Source organism: Thalassophryne amazonica, chromosome 17 (assembly GCF_902500255.1).
Source record: "Thalassophryne amazonica chromosome 17, fThaAma1.1, whole genome shotgun sequence".
Lineage (NCBI taxonomy): Eukaryota > Metazoa > Chordata > Actinopteri > Batrachoidiformes > Batrachoididae > Thalassophryne > Thalassophryne amazonica.
The window spans coordinates 66,433,422-66,459,417 of NC_047119.1; the positions used below are offsets into that span (position 1 = coordinate 66,433,422).

A 25,996-nucleotide genomic window follows, 5' to 3' on the forward strand; every position below is an offset into this window, starting at 1 on the left:
GCCGAATTCCACTGGTGTCGTGTGGGCAGGCTCGAAGGTAGGAGACGTCCGTCCAAGTCGAACCGGAACCACCCGGGTTTCCTCTGCCACCGAACCCTGGAAGTACTGGAACCGCCAAGTCCCGAATTCCCAGGTGGCCACTGCCTCTGCTCGTCGGATCCGGTACTGCTGGCAAGAAAACAGTAGACACACAGGTGTGGGTGCGGCTGCACCCAGCAACACAGAGGAGGGGAGAAGTCGCCTCCACCTCACGTCACAATGCTGCAGGAAGGTGAGTACTTATCTGAAGCTACGGCTTCTTGTAAACAGCTGTCCTGCAATGCTCAACAAGAAAGACAATATAATAATGTACGAAGTACAGCAGAGAACGTTACCTTTATCTTAAGGCGATATCTCGGCACTGAGGTGGAGACGCCGTCCTACTGATATACCTCCGTGCTGAGTGGAACAGCTGTGTCCAGTGATGGGTGACAGCTGTCACCCAGGCTGCTCCCATAAGGTGGCAGCGCCCTCTGGTGCCTGGAGCCCGCACTCCAGGCAGGGCGCCCTCTGGTGGTGGTGGGCCAGCAGTACCTCCTCTTCAGCGGCCCACACAACAAAAGGCGCAGAGCAGTGCCTCCCGCGGCACTCGTTCGGGGAGAGTCGAAGCTTTCTTTGACTAAATGCGGAAAGCTTCTGAGCCCAACACAATGTGCACATGCACAGACACCGCTCCACTGTCACTTCCGTTTGATTATTGTGCATGCATGTTCGTACAGGTGGGAATTTCATCCGTTTATTGTCAGAGAGAAAACACAAGCAACCCAACAAATCAGACTGCAGCGAGAAGCGGCGGGATGGATTGAGTCTCCACGGTTCTCATGCAGGCTTCACGTACAGCCTCCTGCTTCAGAATCTCCAACAGGCAGTAGATGTCGGTGTAGTACTATCCGGGACTTGGTTGGCAGTCAGGATCCGGAAGACAGCAGGAGCGTGGTGTCCGACGGGAGAGCTTTGGAGAAGACAAACTGGTCGGGGGAGGTAGGCTGGCTGGCCGCAGTGTCCCTGGTAGGCATAAGAGCATTTTACCTTTTGGAACTCGCTGGGGGTTGTAGTGTGGGGAGGAAAGTGGGTGAAGCATTAGCTTGGGAGCACTCCAAAGCCACAGGTGGGTCGCCGTTTTACGGTTGCCTTGCCGGGTTTTACGGGCTGTGGTGCATAAGAACCCCTCACGGGTACTCCCCTGAAGACTAGGGAGGAGTTAGCTGGTTTGTGGTAGGCAGTCGGGGCACATAGCAGCAGCTACGCCTGTCTGGTTGTTGGCCCCCGGTGGTGTTAGCTAGCGGCTTGACTGGGATTGTGGTGGCGTGTGTGTTTTCATGGAGACTGATGACGAGGGAGGAGGGAGCTCTCGGGTCAAGTCAGGGAGGAAATGGAAAAGTAAGAGTAGCAGTTCATCTCAGGAGCCAGGACTGGAGGGCAAAGGGGGCGCTCCTAAAGTCCTGAGAATGGACTCACATAAGGAAGTTATTTTCAGACTGAAGAATGAGCGGCTTACTTTCAGTTCGTTTAATCCTATTGGGCTTGCTAAAACGTTGAAGGTTGAATTAGGAGAGGTGGAAAGTGCACGTATCTTGGCTGATGGGAAGTTATTGATCGTTTGTAGATCTGCGGTACAGGCGGCGAAGGCTCTTTCTTTGGAGTCGGTCTGTGGTAAGCAGATTGAGAGTTTTGTCCCTGGTGCTAAAGGTGATGCTTTGAAAGGAGCCGTGTACAGAGTGTCTTTGGAGATGACAATGGATGATCTAGTTAAAGGTGCAGAGGGGGCCAAAGTGATTGCAGCTTCTTGAATAAAGGTTTTCAAAGACGTGATGAGGAGAGATACAATTACTGTTGTTCTGACCTTTCAGGAAGATGCGCTGCCAGACAGAGTGTTCCTGGGATGTCTTGCTTTTAGATTGCAGCCATATAGAAGGCCACCGCTTAGATGCTTTAAGTGTCAGCAGTATGGTCATGTTGCTATAGTCTGTCGGGGGGCTCGGAGATGTGGTAAATGTGGGGGAGACCATGGGTTCTCGGAATGCACAGTGGTGGGGCCGAAGTGTGGGAGCTGTGGGGGAGGCCATGTTGCTGGCAACAGGGAGTGTGAGCACTTTAAAACAGCATTGAAAGTACAGGATTATAGGGAAGTAAATGTGGGATTATCATACGCGGACGCTGTTAGGCGCATTGCAAAGTGCAGTGGCACTGGAGGACAGGTGTGGTTGGAGCAGTGTGGGCCTGCAACTATGCCATCTGCGCCTCAAGGGTCAGTGCTGGTGAACTCTGTCAGTTTTTTAGCCTTCATTGTGGAAGTCCTTAGTGGGGTAAAAGTGGCAAGGAATAATTCTGATGTGGTTAGAACTGTTGTCGAGGCCGCATAAAGGGTCTTGGGGGTTGCTGAGGTGGATCCAGCATATCAATTCAATCAATCAATTTTTTTTTTATATAGCGCCAAATCACAACAAACAGTTGCCCCAAGGCGCCTTATATTGTAAGGCAAGGCCATACAATAATTATGTAAAACCCCAACGGTCAAAACGACCCCCTGTGAGCAAGCACTTGGCTACAGCGGGAAGGAAAAACTCCCTTTTAACAGGAAGAAACCTCCAGCAGAACCAGGCCCAGGGAGGGGCAGTCCTCTGCTGGGACTGGTTGGGGCTGAGGGAGAGAACCAGGAAAAAGACATGCTGTGGAGGGGAGCAGAGATCGATCACTAATGATTAAATGCAGAGTGGTGCATACAGAGCAAAAGAGAAAGAAACAGTGCATCGTGGGAACCCCCCAGCAGTCTACGTCTATAGCAGCATAACTAAGGGATGGTTCAGGGTCACCTGATCCAGCCCTAACTATAAGCTTTAGCAAAAAGGAAAGTTTTAAGCCTAATCTTAAAAGTAGAGAGGGTGTCTGTCTCCCTGATCTGAATTGGGAGCTGGTTCCACAGGAGAGGAGCCTGAAAGCTGAAGGCTCTGCCTCCCATTCTACTCTTACAAACCCTAGGAACTACAAGTAAGCCTGCAGTCTGAGAGCGAAGCGCTCTATTGGGGTGATATGGTACTACGAGGTCCCTAAGATAAGATGGGACCTGATTATTCAAAACCTTATAAGTAAGAAGAAGAATTTTAAATTCTATTCTAGAGTTAACAGGAAGCCAATGAAGAGAGGCCAATATGGGTGAGATATGCTCTCTCCTTCTAGTCCCCGTTAGTACTCTAGCTGCAGCATTTTGAATTAACTGAAGGCTTTTTAGGGAACTTTTAGGACAACCTGATAATAATAAATTACAATAGTCCAGCCTAGAGGAAATAAATGCATGAATTAGTTTTTCAGCATCACTCTGAGACAAGACCTTTCTAATTTTAGAGATATTGCGTAAATGCAAAAAAGCAGTCCTACATATTTGATTAATATGCGCTTTGAATGACATATCCTGATCAAAAATGACTCCAAGATTTCTCACAGTATTACTAGAGGTCAGGGTAATGCCATCCAGAGTAAGGATCTGATTAGACACCATGTTTCTAAGATTTGTGGGGCCAAGTACAATAACTTCAGTTTTATCTGAGTTTAAAAGCAGGAAATTAGAGGTCATCCATGTCTTTATGTCTGTAAGACAATCCTGCAGTTTAGCTAATTGGTGTGTGTCCTCTGGCTTCATGGATAGATAAAGCTGGGTATCATCTGCGTAACAATGAAAATTTAAACAATACCGTCTAATAATACTGCCTAAGGGAAGCATGTATAAAGTGAATAAAATTGGTCCTAGCACAGAACCTTGTGGAACTCCATAATTAACTTTAGTGTGAAGCATTAAATAATGGTAGGGCTTCCTTGAGCAGCCTGGTAGGAATGGGGTCTAATAAACATGTTGATGGTTTGGATGAAGTAACTAATGAAAATAACTCAGACAGAACAATCGGAGAGAAAGAGTCTAACCAAATACCGGCATCACTGAAAGCAGCCAAAGATAACGATACATCTTTGGGATGGTTATGAGTAATTTTTTCTCTAATAGTTAAAATTTTGTTAGCAAAGAAAGTCATGAAGTCATTACTAGTTAAAGTTAATGGAATACTCAGCTCAATAGAGCTCTGACTCTTTGTCAGCCTGGCTACAGTGCTGAAAAGAAACCTGGGGTTGTTCTTATTTTCTTCAATTAGTGATGAGTAGAAAGATGTCCTAGCTTTACGGAGGGCTTTTTTATAGAGCAACAGACTCTTTTTCCTGGCTAAGTGAAGATCTTCGAAATTAGTGAGACGCCATTTCCTCTCCAACTTACGGGTTATCTGCCATAGGTCAGAAGGGTCATGTTTCGAGGTTTGGCAGATCTGGGTCGTAGTACCTTTTCTTTGAGGACATTACTGGGGCATGGAGCCTCCTCAAAGGAGAGAGCGAATTTGGTGGTTTGTTTTTTAAAAAACTCTGGCTTGTATTGGAAAATATAGGGGTGCTGTGTCTATCTCAATGACATTTAATAGGTGTTCTGTGTCTTATGACCTGAGGGGGGCAGCAATGCATTGACCGTGCCTAGCCTGCCGATAACCAAGAAGAAAAAGAAGAAGAAGGAATCTCCAACAGTCCGTCAAACTCACCTTGTTCTTTGCAACGTTCAGAGAAGACAAATGGCAGAAGAAGCTCCAGCTGCCGCCGCTCCGGCTAAGGCTCCCAAGGAGAAGGCTTTTTTCCCTTTTTTGGGAAGCCAGGAAAAAAAGTTGTAAGCGCCACCTTTTTATTAAAGGATTGCTGATTGATGAGTCACAGTCAGCCACAAACACAGGCGTTATTACCCTTTGAAATATATCCAGAGAAGGCTTCCACATATTATCAACACTTATAATAAATACAGGTATGTGTAAAATAAGTCAAAGTGCATTTATGGATGGTTTTTCTATGCATATTTGTGTTTTTACATTGATGACTCGATTTGTATTTGTGATTGCTTAAAAGCACACTGAAAGCTTCAAATTGCTCTTGTCCATTCAGCGACAGCGCTCCCTTTTTTGGACCAGTCACCTCGGGTGCGGCTATGTCATTGCCTTTATAAGGCCGCTGTGCGCTTAGACGACCAAAAGTATTTTCTCTTTAGTGTAAAGAAGACTGTTGGCAAAACATGGCAAGAACCAAGCAGATGGCTCGTAAATCAACCGGTGGCAAGGTGCCAAGGCGCCAAGGAAGCAGCTCGCCACTAAAGCAGCCCGTAAGAGCGCTCCTGCTACCGGCGGCGTAAAAAACCTCACCGCTACAGACCCGGTACCGTGGCCCTCAGAGAGATTCGTCGCTACCAGAAATCCACCGAGCTGCTGATCCGCAAGCTGCCCTTCCAGCGCCTGGTGAGGGAAATCGCTCAGGATTTCAAGACTGATCTGCGTTTCCAGAGTAGCGCTGTGATGGCTCTGCAGGAGGCCAGTGAGGCTTATCTGGTCGGCCTGTTTGAGGACACCAATCTGTGCACCATCCACACCAAGAGGGTCACCATCATGCCCAAAGACATTCAGCTGGCTCGTCGGATCAGAGGAGAGAGGGCTTAAAGTGTGCTGAGAGAACCATAACCACACAAAACGGCTCTTTTAAGAGCCACTGCAATGAGACACTGATTTTTTTTTAAAGCTTTTTGTGAAGTATAATAATTGTACAAAATAATCCACAGAATTTGGTGTAGAAGTTTTATTTATTTTGATTTATTAAATCAAATTATACATGAATGTTAATTGGCGAGTTTCATCTTCAGACACCCACAGCCTCCAGCAGCATCCTGGTGGAAGGTTTGACAGTTTGATTAATTGAGTTGGTTTCTTCATACAGACCTGATTTTAAAGCAGAGTTCAGATATTTTTATAGGGTTGAGGTCAGGTCGTTCCATTAGCTTCACTTTGGCCTGTTTTATTCATTCCACTGCCGGCTTGTGTTTTTGAGTAATTTTCCCATTTCAGCATCCAACTGTCCAAGTCTCAACCATCTACCTGATGGTTTGAGTTTTTCCTGAAGATTGTCCTACTTTTTTTTTATTCTGTTCAATTTGTATAATCTCTGATGAAAGGTATAATAAGAATAAATAAAGACATTCAATTAATACAGAGCATGAGAAAATAAGCACACAGGCGCCACATCGTGGCAGTCAATGTTATAAACACAGAAATCTTTTGCAGTACTTTTATTAAAGTCTTCTGCTGGGTAACTAACCACTGAGTGCTTGAACAATAAATGTATCCCCTTTTAAAACTTTTTTCCACCCTGTCAAACTCTGTTTCAATCTATTAGGTCATTTTTAAATAATAATTTGACAGCATCATTAAATGTCTGGCTTTTATGTTTGTTGAAAAATGAGGAATATTAAAAGCATATAAATGGTTTTTGTGTAAAAATTTGGTATATTTGGTCCTTTGAAATGGGTCCACAAGAAATACCAGTTTTTTACAAATTGCACCCCCTTTAAATGTGAAATAAAATGTTACTGTTACCTGAAATACTGTTACGTTTAAGTATGTGAAGTTTTCGGAGTATGTGAGCACAGACGGCAGTGTGTAACTGCAGGGCAGCGAGTGAAGTCACCCCACTTTGTTTACTGTTGTTGACTGCATGCACTGTGCACATCATACGGCCTGAATATACTAACCATTGCATTGCAGATAGTTTGGTTTATTCACTGACACTCACACATACAATTGGATAATGTTTATCATTAGCTGTGTTCCCAAATATGAATGAATGAAGCCACATGGGGTGTGCAGCCAGTACACTCTGAGTGCTGATCCCAAGCCGGATAAATGAGGAGGGTTGTGTCAGGAAGAGCATCCGGCGTAAAACAAGCCAACTCAACAATGCAGACGAAGAATCAAATTTCCATTCTGGATTGGTCATGGCCCGGATTAACAACATCTGCCACCTGTGCTGTTGCCCAACAGGGTGCCTGCGGAAACTGGGCTACTGCTGGGCGAAGAAGAAAAAGAGGAGGAGAACGTGTCCACAGACAGCAGGAGAAGAGGAAAACTAGAAGGGTGGAAATGAGAGTATAGGGACATTGAATGTTGGTAGTGTGACTGGTAAAGGGAGAGAGCTGACTGACATTTCAATTCAATTTATTTTCAATTTATTTTCATTTATATAGCACCAAATCACAACAAGGTTGCCTCAAGGCGCTTCACACAAGTAAGGTCTAACCTTGCCAACCCCTAGAGCAACAGTGGTAAGGAAAAACTCCCTCTGAGGAAGAAACCTCAAGCAGACTAGACTCAAAGGGGTGGCCCTCTGCTCGTGTCATGATACAGACACAAATTACAAAACAATTCACAAACGAATATACAGAAAATGCTATTGGTGCACAGGACAGGAGGGTCTCCAAGCACAAATACCACACCCATCTCTGGATGGAGCTGCACCTTAAACAGAGAGAAAGAACAGGATCAGGCATCAGAAAGACAAGAAATACAGTATAATTTGTCAGCATTAAACAACAAGAAAAACAGGAAATACTAAGGTAATCGCTGGCCACTAGCCCTAAGCTTCACTAAAAGACCCAGAATTTAGATAAACTTGAGGTCGCGGCACGCTCTGTTTCCTAATAAAATTAATAAAAAGAGTGAAAAGCATAGAAACATACTATGCCAGTATGCTAGCCATACAAAAGGGAAAATAAGTGCGTCTTAAGTCTGGACTTGAAAGTCTCCAAACAATCTGTTTTATTGATGCAGGGAGATCATTCCACAGAACAGGGGCACGATAAGAGAAAGCTCTGTGACACACAGATTTTTTATTCACTCTAGGGACACAAAGTAGTCCTACACCTTGAGAATGCAAAGCCTGGGCCAGTGTGTAGGGTTTAATTAGGTCAGCTCTGTAGGGAGGTGATAGTCTGAACAATTTTATAGGCTAGTAGCAGAATGATTTTTGTCAAATATTTCAAGAAGGGAATACCTTCCAAGTCCTGGAATCAATGCTACCTGTGCTCCAGTCTCCATGTACATTTGGAGTGCAAACTCCATCTGTGCCAAATCAACATGTGGATCCATCCATTAGTTACTTCATCCAAACCATCAACATGTTTATTAGACCCCATTCCTACCAGGCTGCTCAAGGAAGCCCTACCATTATTTAATGCTTCGATCTTAAATATGATCAATCTATCTTTGTTAGTTGGCTATGTACCACAGGCTTTTAAGGTGGCAGTAATTAAACCATTACTTAAAAAGCCATCACTTGACCCAGCTATCTTAGCTAATTATAGGCCAATCTCCAACCTTCCTTTTCTCTCAAAAATTCTTGAAAGGGTAGTTGTAAAACAGCTAACTGATCATCTGCAGAGGAATGGTCTATTTGAAGAGTTTCAGTCAGGTTTTAGAATTCATCATAGTACAGAAACAGCATTAGTGAAGGTTACAAATGATCTTCTTATGGCCTCGGACAGTGGACTCATCTCTGTGCTTGTTCTGTTAGACCTCAGTGCTGCTTTTGATACTGTTGACCATAAAATTTTATTACAGAGATTAGAGCATGCCATAGGTATTAAAGGCACTGCGCTGCGGTGGTTTGAATCATATTTGTCTAATAGATTACAATTTGTTCATGTAAATGGGGAATCTTCTTCACAGACTAAAGTTAATTATGGAGTTCCACAAGGTTCTGTGCTAGGACCAATTTTATTCACTTTATACATGCTTCCCTTAGGCAGTATTATTAGACGGTATTGCTTAAATTTTCATTGTTACGCAGATGATACCCAGCTTTATCTATCCATGAAGCCAGAGGACACACACCAATTAGCTAAACTGCAGGATTGTCTTACAGACATAAAGACATGGATGACCTCTAATTTCCTGCTTTTAAACTCAGATAAAACTGAAGTTATTGTACTTGGCCCCACAAATCTTAGAAACATGGTGTCTAACCAGATCCTTACTCTGGATGGCATTACCCTGACCTCTAGTAATACTGTGAGAAATCTTGGAGTCATTTTTGATCAGGATATGTCATTCAAAGCGCATATTAAACAAATATGTAGGACTGCCTTTTTGCATTTACGCAATATCTCTAAAATCAGAAAGGTCTTGTCTCAGAGTGATGCTGAAAAACTAATTCATGCATTTATTTCCTCTAGGCTGGACTATTGTAATTCATTATTATCAGGTTGTCCTAAAAGTTCCCTAAAAAGCCTTCAGTTAATTCAAAATGCTGCAGCTAGAGTACTGACGGGGACTAGAAGGAGAGAGCATATCTCACCCATATTGGCCTCTCTTCATTGGCTTCCTGTTAATTCTAGAATAGAATTTAAAATTCTTCTTCTTACTTATAAGGTTTTGAATAATCAGGTCCCATCTTATCTTAGGGACCTCGTAGTACCATATCACCCCAATAGAGCGCTTCGCTCTCAGACTGCAGGCTTACTTGTAGTTCCTAGGGTTTGTAAGAGTAGAATGGGAGGCAGAGCCTTCAGCTTTCAGGCTCCTCTCCTGTGGAACCAGCTCCCAATTCAGATCAGGGAGACAGACACCCTCTCTACTTTTAAGATTAGGCTTAAAACTTTCCTTTTTGCTAAAGCTTATAGTTAGGGCTGGATCAGGTGACCCTGAACCATCCCTTAGTTATGCTGCTATAGACGTAGACTGCTGGGGGGTTCCCATGATGCACTGTTTCTTTCTCTTTTTGCTCTGTATGCACCACTCTGCATTTAATCATTAGTGATCGATCTCTGCTCCCCTCCACAGCATGTCTTTTTCCTGGTTCTCTCCCTCAGCCCCAACCAGTCCCAGCAGAAGACTGCCCCTCCCTGAGCCTGGTTCTGCTGGAGGTTTCTTCCTGTTAAAAGGGAGTTTTTCCTTCCCACTGTAGCCAAGTGCTTGCTCACAGGGGGTCGTTTTGACCGTTGGGGTTTTACATAATTATTGTATGGCCTTGCCTTACAATATAAAGCGCCTTGGGGCAACTGTTTGTTGTGATTTGGCGCTATATAAAAAAATTGATTGATTGATTGATTGATCCAGGATGCACTGTGGTCACCCCCAAATTAAAAACAGTCCAGCTAAAGAATTGAACAACATTTTCCAAGTGGAACATCTGTCATGGCAATCCCTTGGTGGTGAGGAAGATTGTCTTGATCAATTCCCGGATGGGTTATTTACATCCAGGATTGATCCAGAGACACCTGTGCATCAGTTTGTTTAACGTGGGAATGTTGCGTAGCGGCTTGCTCTACATGGTTTTGTTTTGACTCTTCCCACTCACTCCCCTCGGGACATGAGCTCATGATCTCCGGCTTGGAAGGCGGATGCTCTGACTAGTCAGCCAAAATCCCTGGCTCTGGCCTGAGTGGCCACAGAGGCCTGTTGACTACTACAACCCCTGGCAAAAATTACAACTGAAAGCCTTCACAGAAACATTGTGTCAGTGTGCAACTGTAACAGAGCCCAGGAGTCACTGTGCATATACAACCCCTGGCAAAAATTATGGAATCACCGGCCTCGGAGGATGTTCATTCAGTTGTTTAATTTTGTAGAAAATAAGCAGATCACAGACATGACACAAAACTAAAGTCATTTCAAATGGCAACTTTCTGGCTTTAAGAAACACTATAAGAAATCAAGAAAAAAGATTGTGGCAGTCAGTAACGGTTACTTTTTTAGACCAAGCAGAGGAAAAAAATATGGAATCACTCAATTCTGAGGAAAAAATTATGGAATCACCTTGTAAATTTTCATCCCCAAAACTAACACCTGCATCATATCAGATCTGCTTGTTAGTCTGCATCTAAAAAGGAGTGATCACACCTTGGAGAGCTGTTGCACCAAGTGGACTGACATGAATCATGGCTCCAACACAAGATATGTCAATTGAAACAAAGGAGAGATTATCAAACTCTTAAAAGAGAGTAAATCATCACGCAATGCTGCAAAAGATGTTGGTTGTTCACAGTCAGCTGTGTCTAAACTCTGGACCAAATACAAACAACATGAGAAGGTTGTTAAAGGCAAACATACTGGTAGACCAAGGAAGACATCAAAGCATCAAGACAGAAAACTACAAAGACGCTCAAATGACCCACAATTCATGGAGAGAAATTGTACGTACAATTGTGGACTGTGGATGACGGGATGAAAGTCATATTCAGTGATGAATCTCGAATCTGCACTGGGCAAGGTGATGATGCTGGAACTTTTGTTTGGTGCCGTTCCAATGAGATTTATAAAGATGACTGCCTGAAGAGAACATGTAAATTTCCACAGTCATTGATGATATGGGGTTGCATGTCAGGTAAAGGCACTGGGGAGATGGCTGTCATTACATCATCAATAAATGCACAAGTTTACGTTGATATTTTGGACAATTGAAAGGATGTTTGGGGATGATGAAATCATTTTTCAAGATGATAATGCATCTTGCCATAGAGCAAAAACTGCGAAAACATTCCTTGCAAGAAGACACGTAGGGTCAATGTCAACGAGCAGATCTGATTTGATGCAGGTGTTAGTTTTGAGGATGAAAATTTACAGGGTGATTCCATAATTTTTTCCTCAGAATTGAGTGATTCCATATTTTTTTCCTCTGCTTGGTAAAAAAAAGTAACCGTTACTGACTGCCATAATATTTTTTTCTTGATTTCTTATAGTGTTTCTTAAAGCCAGAAAGTTGCCATTTGAAATGACTTTAGTTTTGTGTCATGTCTGTGATCTGCTTTTTTTTCTACAAAATGAAACAACTGAATGAACATCCTCCGAGGCCGGTGATTCCATAATTTTTGCCAGGGGTTGTATATGCACAGTGACTCCTGGGCTCTGTTACAGTTGTACACTGACACAATGTTTCTGTGAAGGCTTTCAGTTGTCCAGGTGGTTTCCATAGTAGAGAAGCTTGAATCTTATAGGCTCAAGATTCAAAGTGACATGATGGAGAGGAGAAATGTAGGCATATTGTGTGTGCAAGAGACCAGGTGGAAGGGAAGTAAGAGCAGAAGCATAGGCAGGTTTGAGTTGTTGTACCATGGTGAGGACAGGAAGAGTAATGGTGTTGGTGTTGGGAAGGTGTCGTAACACGGACCCACAACAGGGGGCGCAAGTGAACGGACAATGGATAAGAAAAGGAGTAACAATTTAATGTTGCGAAAGTACACAACGGAATACAAACAGAAATTACAGGTGCCAATTGTATACAAGAGGACAGTGGGCAGGCTCGAAGATAGGAGACCTCTGATGAACGAGGAGCCGGGGCCCACACCGCTTCCACCACCAACGGCCTGAAGAACACCGGAGCCGCCAAGTCCTGAATCCCCAGGTGGTCTCTGTCCTCCGTTGTTGGCCCTGGTACTGCTGGCAAAGAAGACACAGAAGGAGGTGAGTGTGAGTCCTCACACTCAGCAACCTTTACACTCAAAGTCTCTGGGAGGGAAAACCTCCACCTCCAGATACGTTTCTCTCGTGCAGCTCCTGTTGGTCCCTCTTCTGGATCACCACAGGAATGCGGCTGCACACAGAACAAAGTTTAGTCAATCGATAATCACAGCAGAGAAGATTACCTTTGTGGTAGATGATTTCTCGGCGAGGAGGTGGAGTTGTGATCCGCTTCTTGTAAGGAGGTTAATGAGAGACAGCTGGTGAGGTTGACAGGTGACAGCTGTCACTTCCAATAGCTCTGGCGCCCTCTCATGCTTGAAGCCCGCACTCCAAGCAGGGCGCCAACTGGTGGTGGTGGGCCAGCAGTACCTCCTCTTCAGCGGCCCACATAACAGTTGGGTCATTTTAAAGGAAGAGTATGTTAAGAGTGTGTTTGTTGGGAAGGTGTCGTAACACGGACCCACAACAGGGGGCGCAAGTGAACGGACAATGGATAAGAAAAGGAGTAACAATTTAATGTTGCAAAAGTACACAACGGAATACAAACAGAAATAACAGGTGCCAATTGTATACAAGAGGATGGTGGGCAGGCTCGAAGATAGGAGACCTCTGATGAACGAGGAGCCGGGGCCCACACCGCTTCCACCACCAACGGCCTGAAGAACACCGGAGCCGCCAAGTCCTGAATCCCCAGGTGGTCTCTGTCCTCCGTTGTTGGCCCTGGTACTGCTGGCAAAGAAGAAACAGAAGGAGGTGAGTGTGAGTCCTCACACCCAGCAACCTTTACACTCAAAGTCTCTGGGAGGGAAAACCTCCACCTCCAGATACGTTTCTCTCGTGCAGCTCCTGTTGGTCCCTCTTCTGGATCACCACAGGAATGCGGCTGCACACAGAACAAAGTTTAGACAATCGATAAGTCAGCAGAGAAATTACCTTTGTGGTAGATGATTTCTCGGCGAGGAGGTGGAGTTGTGATCCGCTTCTTGTAAGGAGGTTAATGAGAGACAGCTGGTGAGGTTGACAGGTGACAGCTGTCACTTCCAATAGCTCTGGCGCCCTCTCATGCTTGAAGCCCGCACTCCAAGCAGGGCGCCGACTGGTGGTGGTGGGCCAGCAGTACCTCCTCTTCAGCGGCCCACATAACAGTGTTGGAGGTTAAGCGAGTGTCTAACAGGGTGATGAGTGTGAAGATGGAAATTGAAGGGGTGACGATGAATATCATCAGTGCATATGCCCCACAGGTAGGTTGTGAGATGAAGGAGAAAGAAGACTTCTGGAGTGAGTTAGATGAGGTGGTGGAGAGTGAGACCAAGCATGAAAGAGTGGTGATAGGAGCAGACTTCAGTGGGCATGTTGGTGAAGGGAATAGAGGTGATGAGGAAGTAATGGGTAGATACGGTATCAAGGACAGGAATGTGGATGGACAGATGGTAGTTGATTTTGCAAAAGGGATGGAAATGGCTAAATGGACTGCATTTATATAGCTCTTATCCATTTGTGTCAGATGCTCAAAGCGCTTTACACATCAAATGCCTCACATTCACCTCGATGTTAGGCTGCTGCTATGAAAGGTGCCCACTACAAACCAGGAGCAACTAGGGGATTAAGGACCTTGCCCAAGAGCCCTTAGTGATTTTCCGGTCAGGCTGGGATTTGAAAGCAACTTGCAGTTATGCTGTTGCACTATTTTCACTTTGTTTGAAAAAGTGAAAATAGTGACATATGTACCTCTAAGGAGGCTGGGTCTGTTCCTAAAATGTTTTTAAACCTAAACCACACTGGTGTCCTGCACTCAGTAAAATCAGGGATAAAAAGCGTTTTTGGTGCTCTGTCTGGGTTGATGCTGGTAGACACGGACAGGGTTCAGTGTTTGAGATTCTCAAAAATGTAAAAAAAAAAAATTCGGTGACTTAGTTAAGGTACATGAACAAGAATATATTAATTATTAATGTATAATAAGAAAAATATTAATGTTTGTGTATGCTGATGATGTAAATGATAAATGGACTGTATTTATATAGCACTTTTCCATCTGCATCAGACGCTCAAAGCACTTTACAATAATGCCTCACATTCACGCGATGTCAGGGTGCTGCCATACAAGGCGCTCACTACACACCAGGAGCAAATAGGGGATTAAGGACTTTGCCCAAGGGCCCATAGTGATTTTCCAGTCAGGCTGGGATTTGATCCAAGGATCCTCTGATCTCAAGCCCAACAGCTTAACCACTAGACCAACACCTCCCCTAATGATGTAACAGTACTTGTTATGTGTCGACGCGGGTTGAGGAGCGGACCTGCGTCTGACGGAACTCAGCGCTAAAATAACCAGAAAGCGGTTCCAATAACAAAACAATTTATTTCTTCCACCCTTTGGTGCATAACAACGTGTACAAACTAAAACAGCGTCAGTCTGGTGGAGTGAAGGCTGGCACGCTCTCCAGCGCCCAAAAGGATTGAGGCCCGGCGCTTCTGGACTCACTTTTACCGCCAAACACCCCCCAGGTGGACACGACAAACCGACTCTCTGCGAAGGATAGAAGAGGTGAGGTAAGTCAGCAGTTACAAGCAATATCCTTCAAAAGGCACACACTATCAGCAACACATTCAGGTCTGTATTTAAGCCTCGCTGGAGAGGTGTTCCGGGCACGTCCCATTGGGAGGAGGCCTCGGGGAAAATCCAGGACACGCTGTAAGGATTACATCTCTCGGCTGGCTTGGGAACGCCTTGGGGTTCCCCCGGAGGAGCTGGGGGAGGTGTGTGTGGATTGGGAGGTCTGGGCGGCTTTGCTTGAGCTGCTGCCCCCGCGACCCGACTCCAGATAAAGCGGAAGAAAATGGATGGATGGATGGTATTTCTTGTGGACCCATTTCACAGGATGAAATATGTGAAATGGGTCCACATATATGTGGTATATGTGAAAACAATGTCGGACTCTGTAGTTTTCTCTGGGCCCCTCCCCAATCGGACCGGGAGTGACATGTTTAGCAGCATGTTCTCCTTGAATTGCTGGCTGTCTGAGTGGTGTCCAAAAAATGAGGTGGGGCAACTGTTTGATGTGATTTGGCGCTATATAAAAAATTGATTGATTGATTGATATGTTTGTCCAGCAAGTGGCGCATCAGCTCCAAAGAACAACCACCAACCAGTGGCGGCGAGAAGAAAATAGCCCCGCCCCTGTCTTCACTTACGTCCGCAGATGTGTTTTAAAGGACATGGACATCTGAACGACATCATCAGTTGAGGGTTATTTTTACCATTAGATACGATGAGTGGAAGGGGAAAGGGCGGCAAAGGACTCGGAAAGGGAGGCGCTAAGCGGCACCGTAAAGTTCTTCGTGATAACATCCAGGGAATCACCAAACCCGCCATCCGCCGTCTGGCTCGTCGCGGCGGCGTCAAGCGGATTTCTGGTCTTATCTACGAGGAGACTCGCGGTGTGTTGAAGGTGTTTCTGGAGAACGTGATCCGTGATGCCGTCACCTACACTGAACACGCCAAGAGGAAGACTGTGACCGCCATGGATGTGGTGTACGCTCTGAAGAGACAGGGAAGGACCCTGTACGGCTTCGGTGGTTAAACCGCTTCAGTGTCTTTAATGACAACACAAAGGCTCTTTTAAGAGCCGCCCACTGTCCTATGAAAGAGTTCATCTCCTTTGATTGTATGGTAACACAGTTATCACAGCAGGATTGAGTACAATTTGGTTTTAATATTTTTTTAAACATTAAATGAGTAACTCTTATGTCCTTTGTTGTTATGTCTTATGTTGCTCTATTATCGATTAACAAACGTCCTGACAGTAATGTGCGATGATTGCAACGTGTGGGGAAAAAAAAACGTTTGCTGTGTGCATCTGACCCTCATCCTTCTGTGGCGACTGCGGTCTGGACAAAAGCTCATGAGAACGAGCGCCACAGCAATGTTTCCGCCCCTAACGCCGTCCACCAATCACACACGGGGAGTCCCACAGTTAAATTTGCATGCCATATCTTTAAATGAGCCGTTCTCGGAGTCGAACTCTCAATTCCTCTCGTGTAAATACAGAGTGGAGGACCATGCCCAAATCAGTGAAGTCAGCACCCAAAAAAGGTTCCAACACAGCGGTAACCAAAACGGCCGGTAAAGGAGGTAAGAAGAGAAAGAGGAGTAGGAAGGAGAGTTACGCCATCTACGTGTACAAAGTGCTTAAACAGGTCCATCCCGACACGGGCGTTTCTTCCAAGGCCATGAGCATCATGAACTCGTTCGTCAACGACATCTTTGAGCGCATTGCTGCCGAGGCGTCCCGTCTGGCTCACTACAACAAGCGCTCCACCATCACATCCAGGGAGATTCAGACCGCCGTGCGCCTCCTGTTGCCCGGTGAACTGGCCAAGCACGCCGTGTCCGAGGGCACCAAGGCTGTGACCAAGTACACCAGCTCCAAGTGAACTGATGTGCGCCTTCACCATCAAACCAACGGCTCTTTTAAGAGCCACACACGTCTGCAAAAGTGCAAACATTCTATATGTTGTAGACAAACAGTAGTTTTAGTTCGTCTTTAGTATTTTTCTCTCATACGTAATGTTGGATATCAATACAAACACATTACATATGTTACAATTTTTGGCAACCGTGTAATGTGATGTCCACAGCATCGGCACATACTGATAAAAGAATTGTGAAGTTGGTGTGTAAAGATAAAATAGTGCAACAGAAAAATATCAATATTTGCCAAAAAGAATAATAAACAGTGAGCCAGTATTGCAAAGTTTGGGATGAGGAAATGTAGTGGTAACTTGTTGGGCTTCAGACCAGTAACCAGACGATTCATAGACAAAAAAACAGACCACTCAGATTTACTGAATGACGTCAAGTCATACATATGAGAGATCACACCTGTGTTATAACTTACATCTATAATGTTTTACATACAAATATGTATTCATTTTGTTTATATATAAATATTTATTAATAGTCTAATCATATTTTGTCTCTTCAAATGACTAAAATAGTTGACTTTACTGCCACTATCTGCTTCTTTATCATATATTGGTGTTTCTATATACACTCAACAAAAATATAAACGCAACACTTTTGGTTTTGCTCCCATTTTGTATGAGATGAACTCAAAGATCTAAAACTTTTTCCACATACACAATATCACCATTTCCCTCAAATATTTTTCACAAACCAGATGAAATCTGTGATAGTGAGCACTTCTCCTTTGCTGAGATAATCCATCCCACCTCACAGGTGTGCCATACCAAGATGCTGATTAGACACCATGATTAGTGCACAGGTGTGCCTTAGACTGCCCACAATAAAAGGCCACTCTGAAAGGTGCAGTTTTGTTTTATTGGGGGGGGATACCAGTCAGTATCTGGTGTGACCACCATTTGCCTCATGCAGTGCAACACATCTCCTTCGCATCATCCGTGTAGAGAACACCTCTCCAACATGCCAAACGCCAGCGAATGTGAGCATTTGCCCACTCAAGTCGGTTACGACGACGAACAGGTCGAGACCCCGATGAGGACGACGAGCATGCAGATGAGCTTCCCTGAGACGGTTTCTGACAGTTTGTGCAGAAATGCTTTGGTTATGCAAACCGATTGTTTCAGCAGCTGTCCGAGTGGCTGGTCTCAGATGATCGTGGAGGTGAACATGCTGGATGTGGAGGTCCTGGGCTGGTGTGGTTACACGTGGTCTGCGGTTGTGAGGCTGGTTGGATGTACTGCCAAATTCTCTGAAACGACTTTGGAGACGGCTTATGGTAGAGAAATGAACATTCAATACACAAGCAACAGCTCTGGTTGACATTCCTGCTGTCAGCATGCCAACTGCACGCTCCCTCAAATCTTGCGACATCTGTGGCATTGTGCTGTGTGATAAAACTGCACCTTTCAGAGCGGCCTTTTATTGTGGGCAGTCTAAGGCACACCTGTGCACTAATCATGGTGTTTAATCAGCATCTTGATATGGCACACCTGTGAGGTGGGATGGATTATCTCAGCAAAGGAGAAGTGCTCACTATCACAGATTTAGACTGGTTTGTGAACAATATTTGAGAGAAATGGTGATATTGTGTATGTGGAAAAAGTTTTAGATCTTTGAGTTCATCTCATATAAAATGGGAGCAAAACCAAAAGTGTTGCGTTTATATTTTTGTTGAGTGTATGTATCGTGTGTGTTCAAAGTGTTTGCAAAATACCTGTCTACAGTCTAGGCTATATCAGAATATCCTATTACTATTACCAATATGAATATTAAAATATGACATACCATTTGTCCTGTATCATAGCTATATGTCAGATGTATGCAGAAAAAAATGTGTAAAAATCAGTTTCGTATTAAGGGAGTTACGATGGATTAAATGCGCTGCGCCTGTCGAACAACACTGAGTGGAGCAGGTCAGATGACCCAGATGACCAATCTAATGGCGGCCATGGTTCGTCAGCACCAATAGCAGCACACACATGTTAAAGGAATTGTCACTTTTAAAAAGAGACCTGCACCAGACATAAAAATCATTATGGAGCTGGAGCTCACACCATGGAATATCCCTGCATGACCTGCCCTCAACCAGTCCACAATCATCACCTGTGACAATGCTGTGTTTGAATAAATAATGACTGGTTCTTCATATGTCTATTAATGGTCCTTGTCTATGAATAGTCTTTTTTTTCTGTGAATGGTCCATAAACCATTCAGAACAGAGGATCCTCTGTTCAAAACCCAATCAATCAATCAATCAATTTTTTTTATATAGCGCCAAATCACAACAAACAGTTGCCCCAAGGCGCTTTATATTGTAAGGCAAGGCCATACAATAATTATGTAAAACCCCAACGGTCAAAACGACCCCCTGTGAGCAAGCACTTGGCTACAGTGGGAAGGAAAAACTCCCTTTTAACAGGAAGAAACCTCCAGCAACCCAGTCAAAACTCTGGGGGAAAAAAGCTATGAATGGTGTAGAAGGCTGTGTAACATTGCCCAGCTGTCATTTGGACTTTGGCAAATATTTATTTATTTATTTAAACAAATGTGCACACGCACACCTTCTGGTGTAATTGTTTGACCACAACAACATATGTCATATGTCTCTCAGACTGTCACATAATTATTGCAGCCAGTCAAGGTAATAAACATGAGTAAGGATTTGGAATGATGTAATCTGGACACGTGAAAGCAGTAAAAATCAATCAATCAATCAATCAATTTTATTTATATAGCGCCAAATCACAACAAACAGTTGCCCCAAGGCGCTTTATATTGTAAGGCAAAGCCATACAATAATTACAGAAAAACCCCAACGGTCAAAACGACCCCCTGTGAGCAAGCACTTGGCGACAGTGGGAAGGAAAAACTCCCTTTTAACAGGAAGAAACCTCCAGCAGAACCAGGCTCAGGGAGGGGCAGTCTTCTGCTGGGACTGGTTGGGGCTGAGGGAGAGAACCAGGAAAAAGACATGCTGTGGAGGGGAGCAGAGATCGATCACTAATGATTAAATGCAGAGTGGTGCATACAGAGCAAAAAGAGAAAGAAACAGTGCATCATGGGAACCCCCCAGCAGTCTACGTCTATAGCAGCATAACTAAGGGATGGTTCAGGGTCACCTGATCCAGCCCTAACTATAAGCTTTAGCAAAAAGGAAAGTTTTAAGCCTAATCTTAAAAGTAGAGAGGGTGTCTGTCTCCCTGATCTGAATTGGGAGCTGGTTCCACAGGAGAGGAGCCTGAAAGCTGAAGGCTCTGCCTCCCATTCTACTCTTACAAACCCTAGGAACTACAAGTAAGCCTGCAGTCTGAGAGCGAAGCGCTCTATTGGGGTGATATGGTACTACGAGGTCCCTAAGATAAGATGGGACCTGATTATTCAAAACCTTATAAGTAAGAAGAAGAATTTTAAATTCTATTCTAGAATTAACAGGAAGCCAATGAAGAGAGGCCAATATGGGTGAGATATGCTCTCTCCTTCTAGTCCCTGTCAGTACTCTAGCTGCAGCATTTTGAATTAACTGAAGGCTTTTCAGGGAACTTTTAGGACAACCTGATAATAATGAATTACAATAGTCCAGCCTAGAGGAAATAAATGCATGAATTAGTTTTTCAGCATCACTCTGAGACAAGACCTTTCTAATTTTGGAGATATTGCGCAAATGCAAAAAGCAGTCCTACATATTTGTTTAATATGCGCATTGAAGGACATATCCTGATCAAAAATGACTCCAAGATTTCTCACAGTATTACTAGAGGTCAGGGTAATGCCATCCAGAGTAAGCATCTGGTTAGACACCATGTTTCTAAGATTTGTGGGGCCAAGTACAATAACTTAATCTGCATAACTTTCATCTGCATAACAATGAAATTTAAGCAATGCTGTCTAATAATACTGCCTAAGGGAAGCATGTATAAAGTGAATAAAATTGGTCCTAGCACAGAACCTTGTGGAACTCCATAATTAACTTTAGTCTGTGAAGAAGATTCCCCATTTACATGAACAAATTGTAATCTATTAGATAAATATGATTCAAACCACCGCAGCGCAGTGCCTTTAATACCTATGGCATGCTCTAATCTCTGTAATAAAATTTTATGGTCAACAGTATCAAAAGCAGCACTGAGGTCTAACAGAACAAGCACAGAGATGAGTCCACTGTCTGAGGCCATAAGAAGATCATTTGTAACCTTCACTAATGCTGTTTCTGTACTATGATGAATTCTAAAACCTGACTGAAACTCTTCAAATAGACCATTCCTCTGCAGATGATCAGTTAGCTGTTTTACAACTACCCTTTCAAGAATTTTTGAGAGAAAAGGAAGGTTGGAGATTGGTCTGTAATTAGCTAAGATAGCTGGGTCAAGTGATGGCTTTTTAAGTAATGGTTTAATTACTGCCACTTTAAAAGCCTGTGGTACATAGCCAACTAATAAAGATAGATTGATCATATTTAAGATCGAAGCATTAAATAATGGTAGGGCTTCCTTGAGCAGCCTGGTAGGAATGGGGTCTAATAGACATGTTGATGGTTTGGAGGAAGTAACTAATGAAAATAACTCAGACAGAACAATCGGAGAGAAAGAGTCTAACCAAATACCGGCATCACTGAAAGCAGCCAAAGAGAACGATATGTCTTTGGGATGGTTATGAGTAATTTTTTGTCTAATACTTAAAATTTAGCAAAGAAAGTCATGAAGTCATTACTAGTTAAAGTTAAAGGAATACTCGGCTCAGTAGAGCCCTGACTCTTTGTCAGCCTGACTACAGTCCTGAAAAGAAACCTGGGGTTGTTCTTATTTTCTTCAATTAGTGATGAGTAGTAAGATGTCCTAGCTTTACGAAGGGCTTTTTTATAGAGCAACAGACTCTTTTTCCAGGCTAAGTGAAGATCTTCTAAATTAGTGAGACGCCATTTCCTCTCCAACTTACGGGTTATCTGCTTTAAGCTGCGAGTTTGTAAGTTATACCACGGAGTCAGGCACTTCTGATTTAAGGCTCTCTTTTTCAGAGGAGCTACAGCATCCAAAGTCTTTGTTGGTGCTATTCCACGTCATTTACATAAGGCTCATTGGTCAGTTTTATTTCTCAACATTCATATTCCTCTACTATGTCTGTATCATGTAAACACACAAACACTGTATTGTCTACAGTGTAGACACTCAACATATCACTGAGATTACTTTATTTTAAAACCACAGGCACATTTTGCCTAATAATACTGCCAACTGTAGGAGATTCAAATGTTCTGACAAACATGTGCTGATTGGTTATTGACAGTCAAGACAGAGTTAAGTTGGTTTCCAGTTACTCGTAACTTATTCACACACTTATTCTGTAATTTTTTTTTCAGTGGTGTGAACGACATCCAGTAGATCCACAGCAATGCATCATACAGGAAATCGGCCTGAAATTGCGAGTATCTGTCTGCATATCTGTCCAGTCCAGACACTTATTCGGCTGAAAAACAAAAATTGTTCATTTGGTCAAAATGGCTTTTTTTTCTTCCAAGGAGATGATTAATATAGGTTTTGACAGAAAAACATGGGCTACAACTGCAAATCGGGCTGAAATGGGGGATATCTCGGAAAAGCTTCCGAGCCCAACACAACGTGCACATGCACAGACACTGCTCCGCTGTCACTTCCGTTTGGTTATTGTACATACATGTTGGTCCAGTTGGGAATTTCACCCATTTATTGTCAGAGAGAAAACACAAATAATCTGACAAATCAGACTGCAGCGAGAAGCGGTGGTATGGATTGAGTCTCCACGATTCTCATGCAGGCTTCAAGTACAGCCTCCTGTTCCGGAATCTCCAACAGTCCGTCAAACTCTCCTTGTGCTTTGCAACGTTCAGAGAAGACAAATGGCAGAAGAAGCTCCAGCTGCCGCTGCTCCGGCTAAGGCTCCCAAGAAGAAGGCTGCCAAAGCCGAGAAGGTGGGCCCCAGCGTTAGCGACCTCATCATTCAAACTGTGACGGCGTCCAAGGAGCGGAAAGGTGTGTCTTTAGCTGCCCTCAAAAACGCTCTGGCTGCCGGCGGCTACGACGTCAAGAAAAACAATACTCGTGTCAAGGTGGCCGTCAAGAGTCTAGTGACGAAAGGCAAGCTTGTCCAGACCAAGGGCTCCGGGGCGTCAGGCTCATTCAAATTGTGCAAAGACACCAAGTCGAAACCGGCTGCCAAGAAAAGTGCTCCCAAAGCTAAGAAGGCCGCCGCCAAGAAACCAGCAGCAGCCAAGAAACCCAAGAAAGTTGCAGCAACAAAGAAGCCCACCGCCGCTAAGAAGTCCCAGAAGAAGGTGAAGAAGCCTGTAGTGGCAAAGAAAGCAGCCAAGAGTCCAAAGAAGACATCCAAGAGTCCGAAGAAGGCCACGAAAAAGCCCGCTGCAGCCAAGAAAGCTCCAGCAAAGAAGGCCGTCAAACCCAAAACTAAGAAGGCAGCGCCCAAGAAAAAGTGAGCTGTCAGTCATGTCCTACAAAAGGCTCTTTTAAGAGCCACCCACATTACTGAAAGAGTGTTTCCTGTGTAATTTGAGCCACATCATAAACCCGTACTAGCAAAATTAATATAGAAAAATTTTGTCCGATTACACAAAATCTATGCTTGTATGTAAAAATGTAAGCACCACCTTTGTAAAGGCTTGCTGTTTGACTAGTCACAGTGGGCCACAAAACCACAAACACTGGCGTTATTACTCATTGAAAAATAGCCATAGAAGGCTTCTACATATTATCAACAATTACAATAAATAAAGGTATGCGTAAAATAAGTCAAAGTGCATTTATGGATGGCTTTCTATGCATATTTTATGTTTTTACATTGATGACTCGATTTGTATTTGTGACTGATACGTTGAAAGATTCCAATTGCTCTTGTCCAATCAGCGACAGCGCTCCCTTTTCTTGGACCATTCACCTCTGGTGCCGCTACGGCGGTGCCTTTATAAGGCCGGTGTGCGCTCTGAAGAAAACATTTTCTCTTGCACCAAGAAGAGGATCTGTAAAAAATGGCAAGAACGAAACAGACGGCTCGTAAATCAACCGGTGGCAAGGCGCCAAGGAAGCAGCTCGCCACTAAAGCAGCCCGTAAGAGCGCTCCTGCCACCGGCGGCGTAAAAGAGCCTCACCGCTACAGGCCCGGTACCGTGGCCCTCAGAGAGATTCATAGCTACCAGAAATCCACCGAGCTGCTGATTCGCAAGCTGCCCTTCCAGCGCCTGGTGAGGGAAATCGCTCAGGATTTCAAGGCTGATCTGCGTTTCCAGAGTAGCGCTGTGATGGCTCTGCAGGAGGCCAGTGAGGCTTATCTGGTCGGCCTGTTTGAGGACACCAATCTGTGCACCATCCACACCAAGAGGGTCACCATCATGCCCAAAGACATTCAGCTGGCTCGCCGGATCAGAGGAGAGAGGGCTTAAAGTGTGCTGAGAGAACCATAACCGCACAAAACGGCTCTTTTAAGAGCCACCACAATGAGACACAAGAGTGTTCCCGTGTGTGTATGTATATATGAGTTATTTTAATACAAAGATGTAAACCAAGCACAAAAAGATCGCTCGGTGAGCGTTGCTGCGACGCTGGCTGTTCAGATATAACTTAACTATGTGATTATTTGTTTACTTTTGGAAGTGAGGCTCAACATTGGGTTGTTTGTTCGAGTTGAACTGATGTGCGGCTTCAGAGGAGGGAAGCAGACAACCACATGATGAGTCCTTGGTTGTTAGCCATGCCCACCGTGTGAGTATCAAAAATCAAAATCAAATCAATTTTATTTATATAGCGCCAAATCACAACAAACAGTTGCCCCAAGGCGCTTCATTTTTTACCAAATTGTATTATTCGTATCTATATCCTGCAGCATTAGTTTGATTATTATTATTATTCAGTTGTCATTTCAAAACGTGGTCTCTGTTCTTCTTCAACTCTCTTATGTACACTATGGAAGCTGAATATGGTCATTAAATGTATTTTTAAAGAAATTAATCTTTTTTATCTTTCTTTTTTTTTGTAATGCCTTTAGATACCGCATACATACGATTGATGGCAAGACAAAAATGTATAACTGTTGTATTCCACTTTGCGGAGAAAAATGTGTGAAGCGCCTTCAGGCAGCTTTGGTCAATCAATCAATCAATTTTATTTATATAGCAACAAATCACAACAACCAGTTGCCCCAAGGTGCTTTATATTGTAAGGCAAGGCCATACAATAATTACGTAAAAACCCCTTCTTCTCTTTTCTTTTTTGTTGTTTGTATTATTTATATTTGTTGTGTTGTTGTTTTTTTTGCCTTTTATTTTTTGGTCAGAAAGGCGTGGCACGTGTGTGCGTTGAGATAAAGAACTGGTGTATTATTGCACAAACGAAGCCTTGTGCATAATGACAAATCAAAGACTGTGCAGTCCAGAATTTTTTATTACATATCATTTTATTGCCATCTTTTGTTGAGCAATGGTGCCAAGCAAGCTCCCTTACTGGGCATTCCATGGCAGGTGTCGTACAACTGCTGCCCCTCAGAAACACTTAAAAAGAATCCCAATTTACATTCAAGATAACAGTTGTAATGTACTGCTAACACATGCCTCCTATTCCTGGAAACACCATGGAGGGTGTATCGTGGAGCTTTGCGTGGTGTAAGGTGTCTCCCGTATTTCTGGTCTCATATCCAATCACAACAAAGTGTCAGTTCCACCAAGCATTCATTTACGATCAAGTTAGTTAGTGCTGTCATTTGTCACTGCATGTGCAATGTCTGTTTCCCATTTAACCCTTCCCGTTCGACACAAAGTACAGCCATGAGGGCAGGTGCACCCTGTCACCCAAGGTGAAAGGACGTGAACATGATGAAGACTGGTGGGATCAAAGTCACACACACACGGAGAGAACCTTTGTCACACAGAGGGAAAGAAAAACAACACACAGTGTTTCCCTGACCGGGAATCAAACCCAGCACACAGCGGTGAAAGCACTGAGTCCAAACCACTAGACCATCAGGGAAATGATCAGTTTCTCATGTTGCCTTCTCTAAAACAGGCCTTGTACAGTCAAGTACACCATGCACTGGTTTTCTCACTGTATTTGTGCCGGTGTTACATGATCATCATCAATAATATGGCGATATTTGCCCTTTGTTGATGGTAACATCTTAGCTAACTATGCTACACTCAGTCCTT

At 43.9% G+C, this 25,996-nt stretch overlaps 2 protein-coding genes, 1 non-coding gene and 1 pseudogene across 3 annotated transcripts; 3 read left to right on the forward strand and 1 right to left on the reverse strand.

Annotated features, from left to right (window-relative positions):
• Positions 1–24,241, forward strand: part of LOC117529131 — a 46,590-nt pseudogene extending 22,349 nt beyond the window's left edge.
• On the forward strand, positions 16,395–16,823 carry LOC117529016 (histone H2B-like). The gene has a single exon (XM_034191709.1). The coding sequence runs from the start codon at positions 16,395–16,397 to the stop codon at positions 16,767–16,769; it is 375 nt and encodes a 124-aa protein (XP_034047600.1). The 3' UTR covers positions 16,770–16,823.
• LOC117529003 (histone H1-like) lies at positions 22,607–23,281 on the forward strand. Its single transcript, XM_034191696.1, has one exon. It carries the CDS (start codon positions 22,688–22,690, stop codon positions 23,279–23,281), a length of 594 nt encoding a protein of 197 aa, XP_034047587.1. The 5' UTR covers positions 22,607–22,687.
• A 1,507-nt stretch (positions 24,242–25,748) lies between the features above and the next one.
• trnae-uuc lies at positions 25,749–25,820 on the reverse strand. Its single transcript has one exon. It is a non-coding gene; the product is annotated as a tRNA-Glu (tRNA).
• Positions 25,821–25,996: the final 176 nt, after the last annotated feature.

What these genes read in the sequence shown, in the direction of transcription:
- LOC117529016 (XM_034191709.1), top strand. Translation starts at nt 16,395, where the DNA reads ATGCCCAAATCAGTGAAGTCAGCACCCAAAAAAGGTTCCAACACAGCG.
- LOC117529003 (XM_034191696.1), top strand. Translation starts at nt 22,688, where the DNA reads ATGGCAGAAGAAGCTCCAGCTGCCGCTGCTCCGGCTAAGGCTCCCAAG.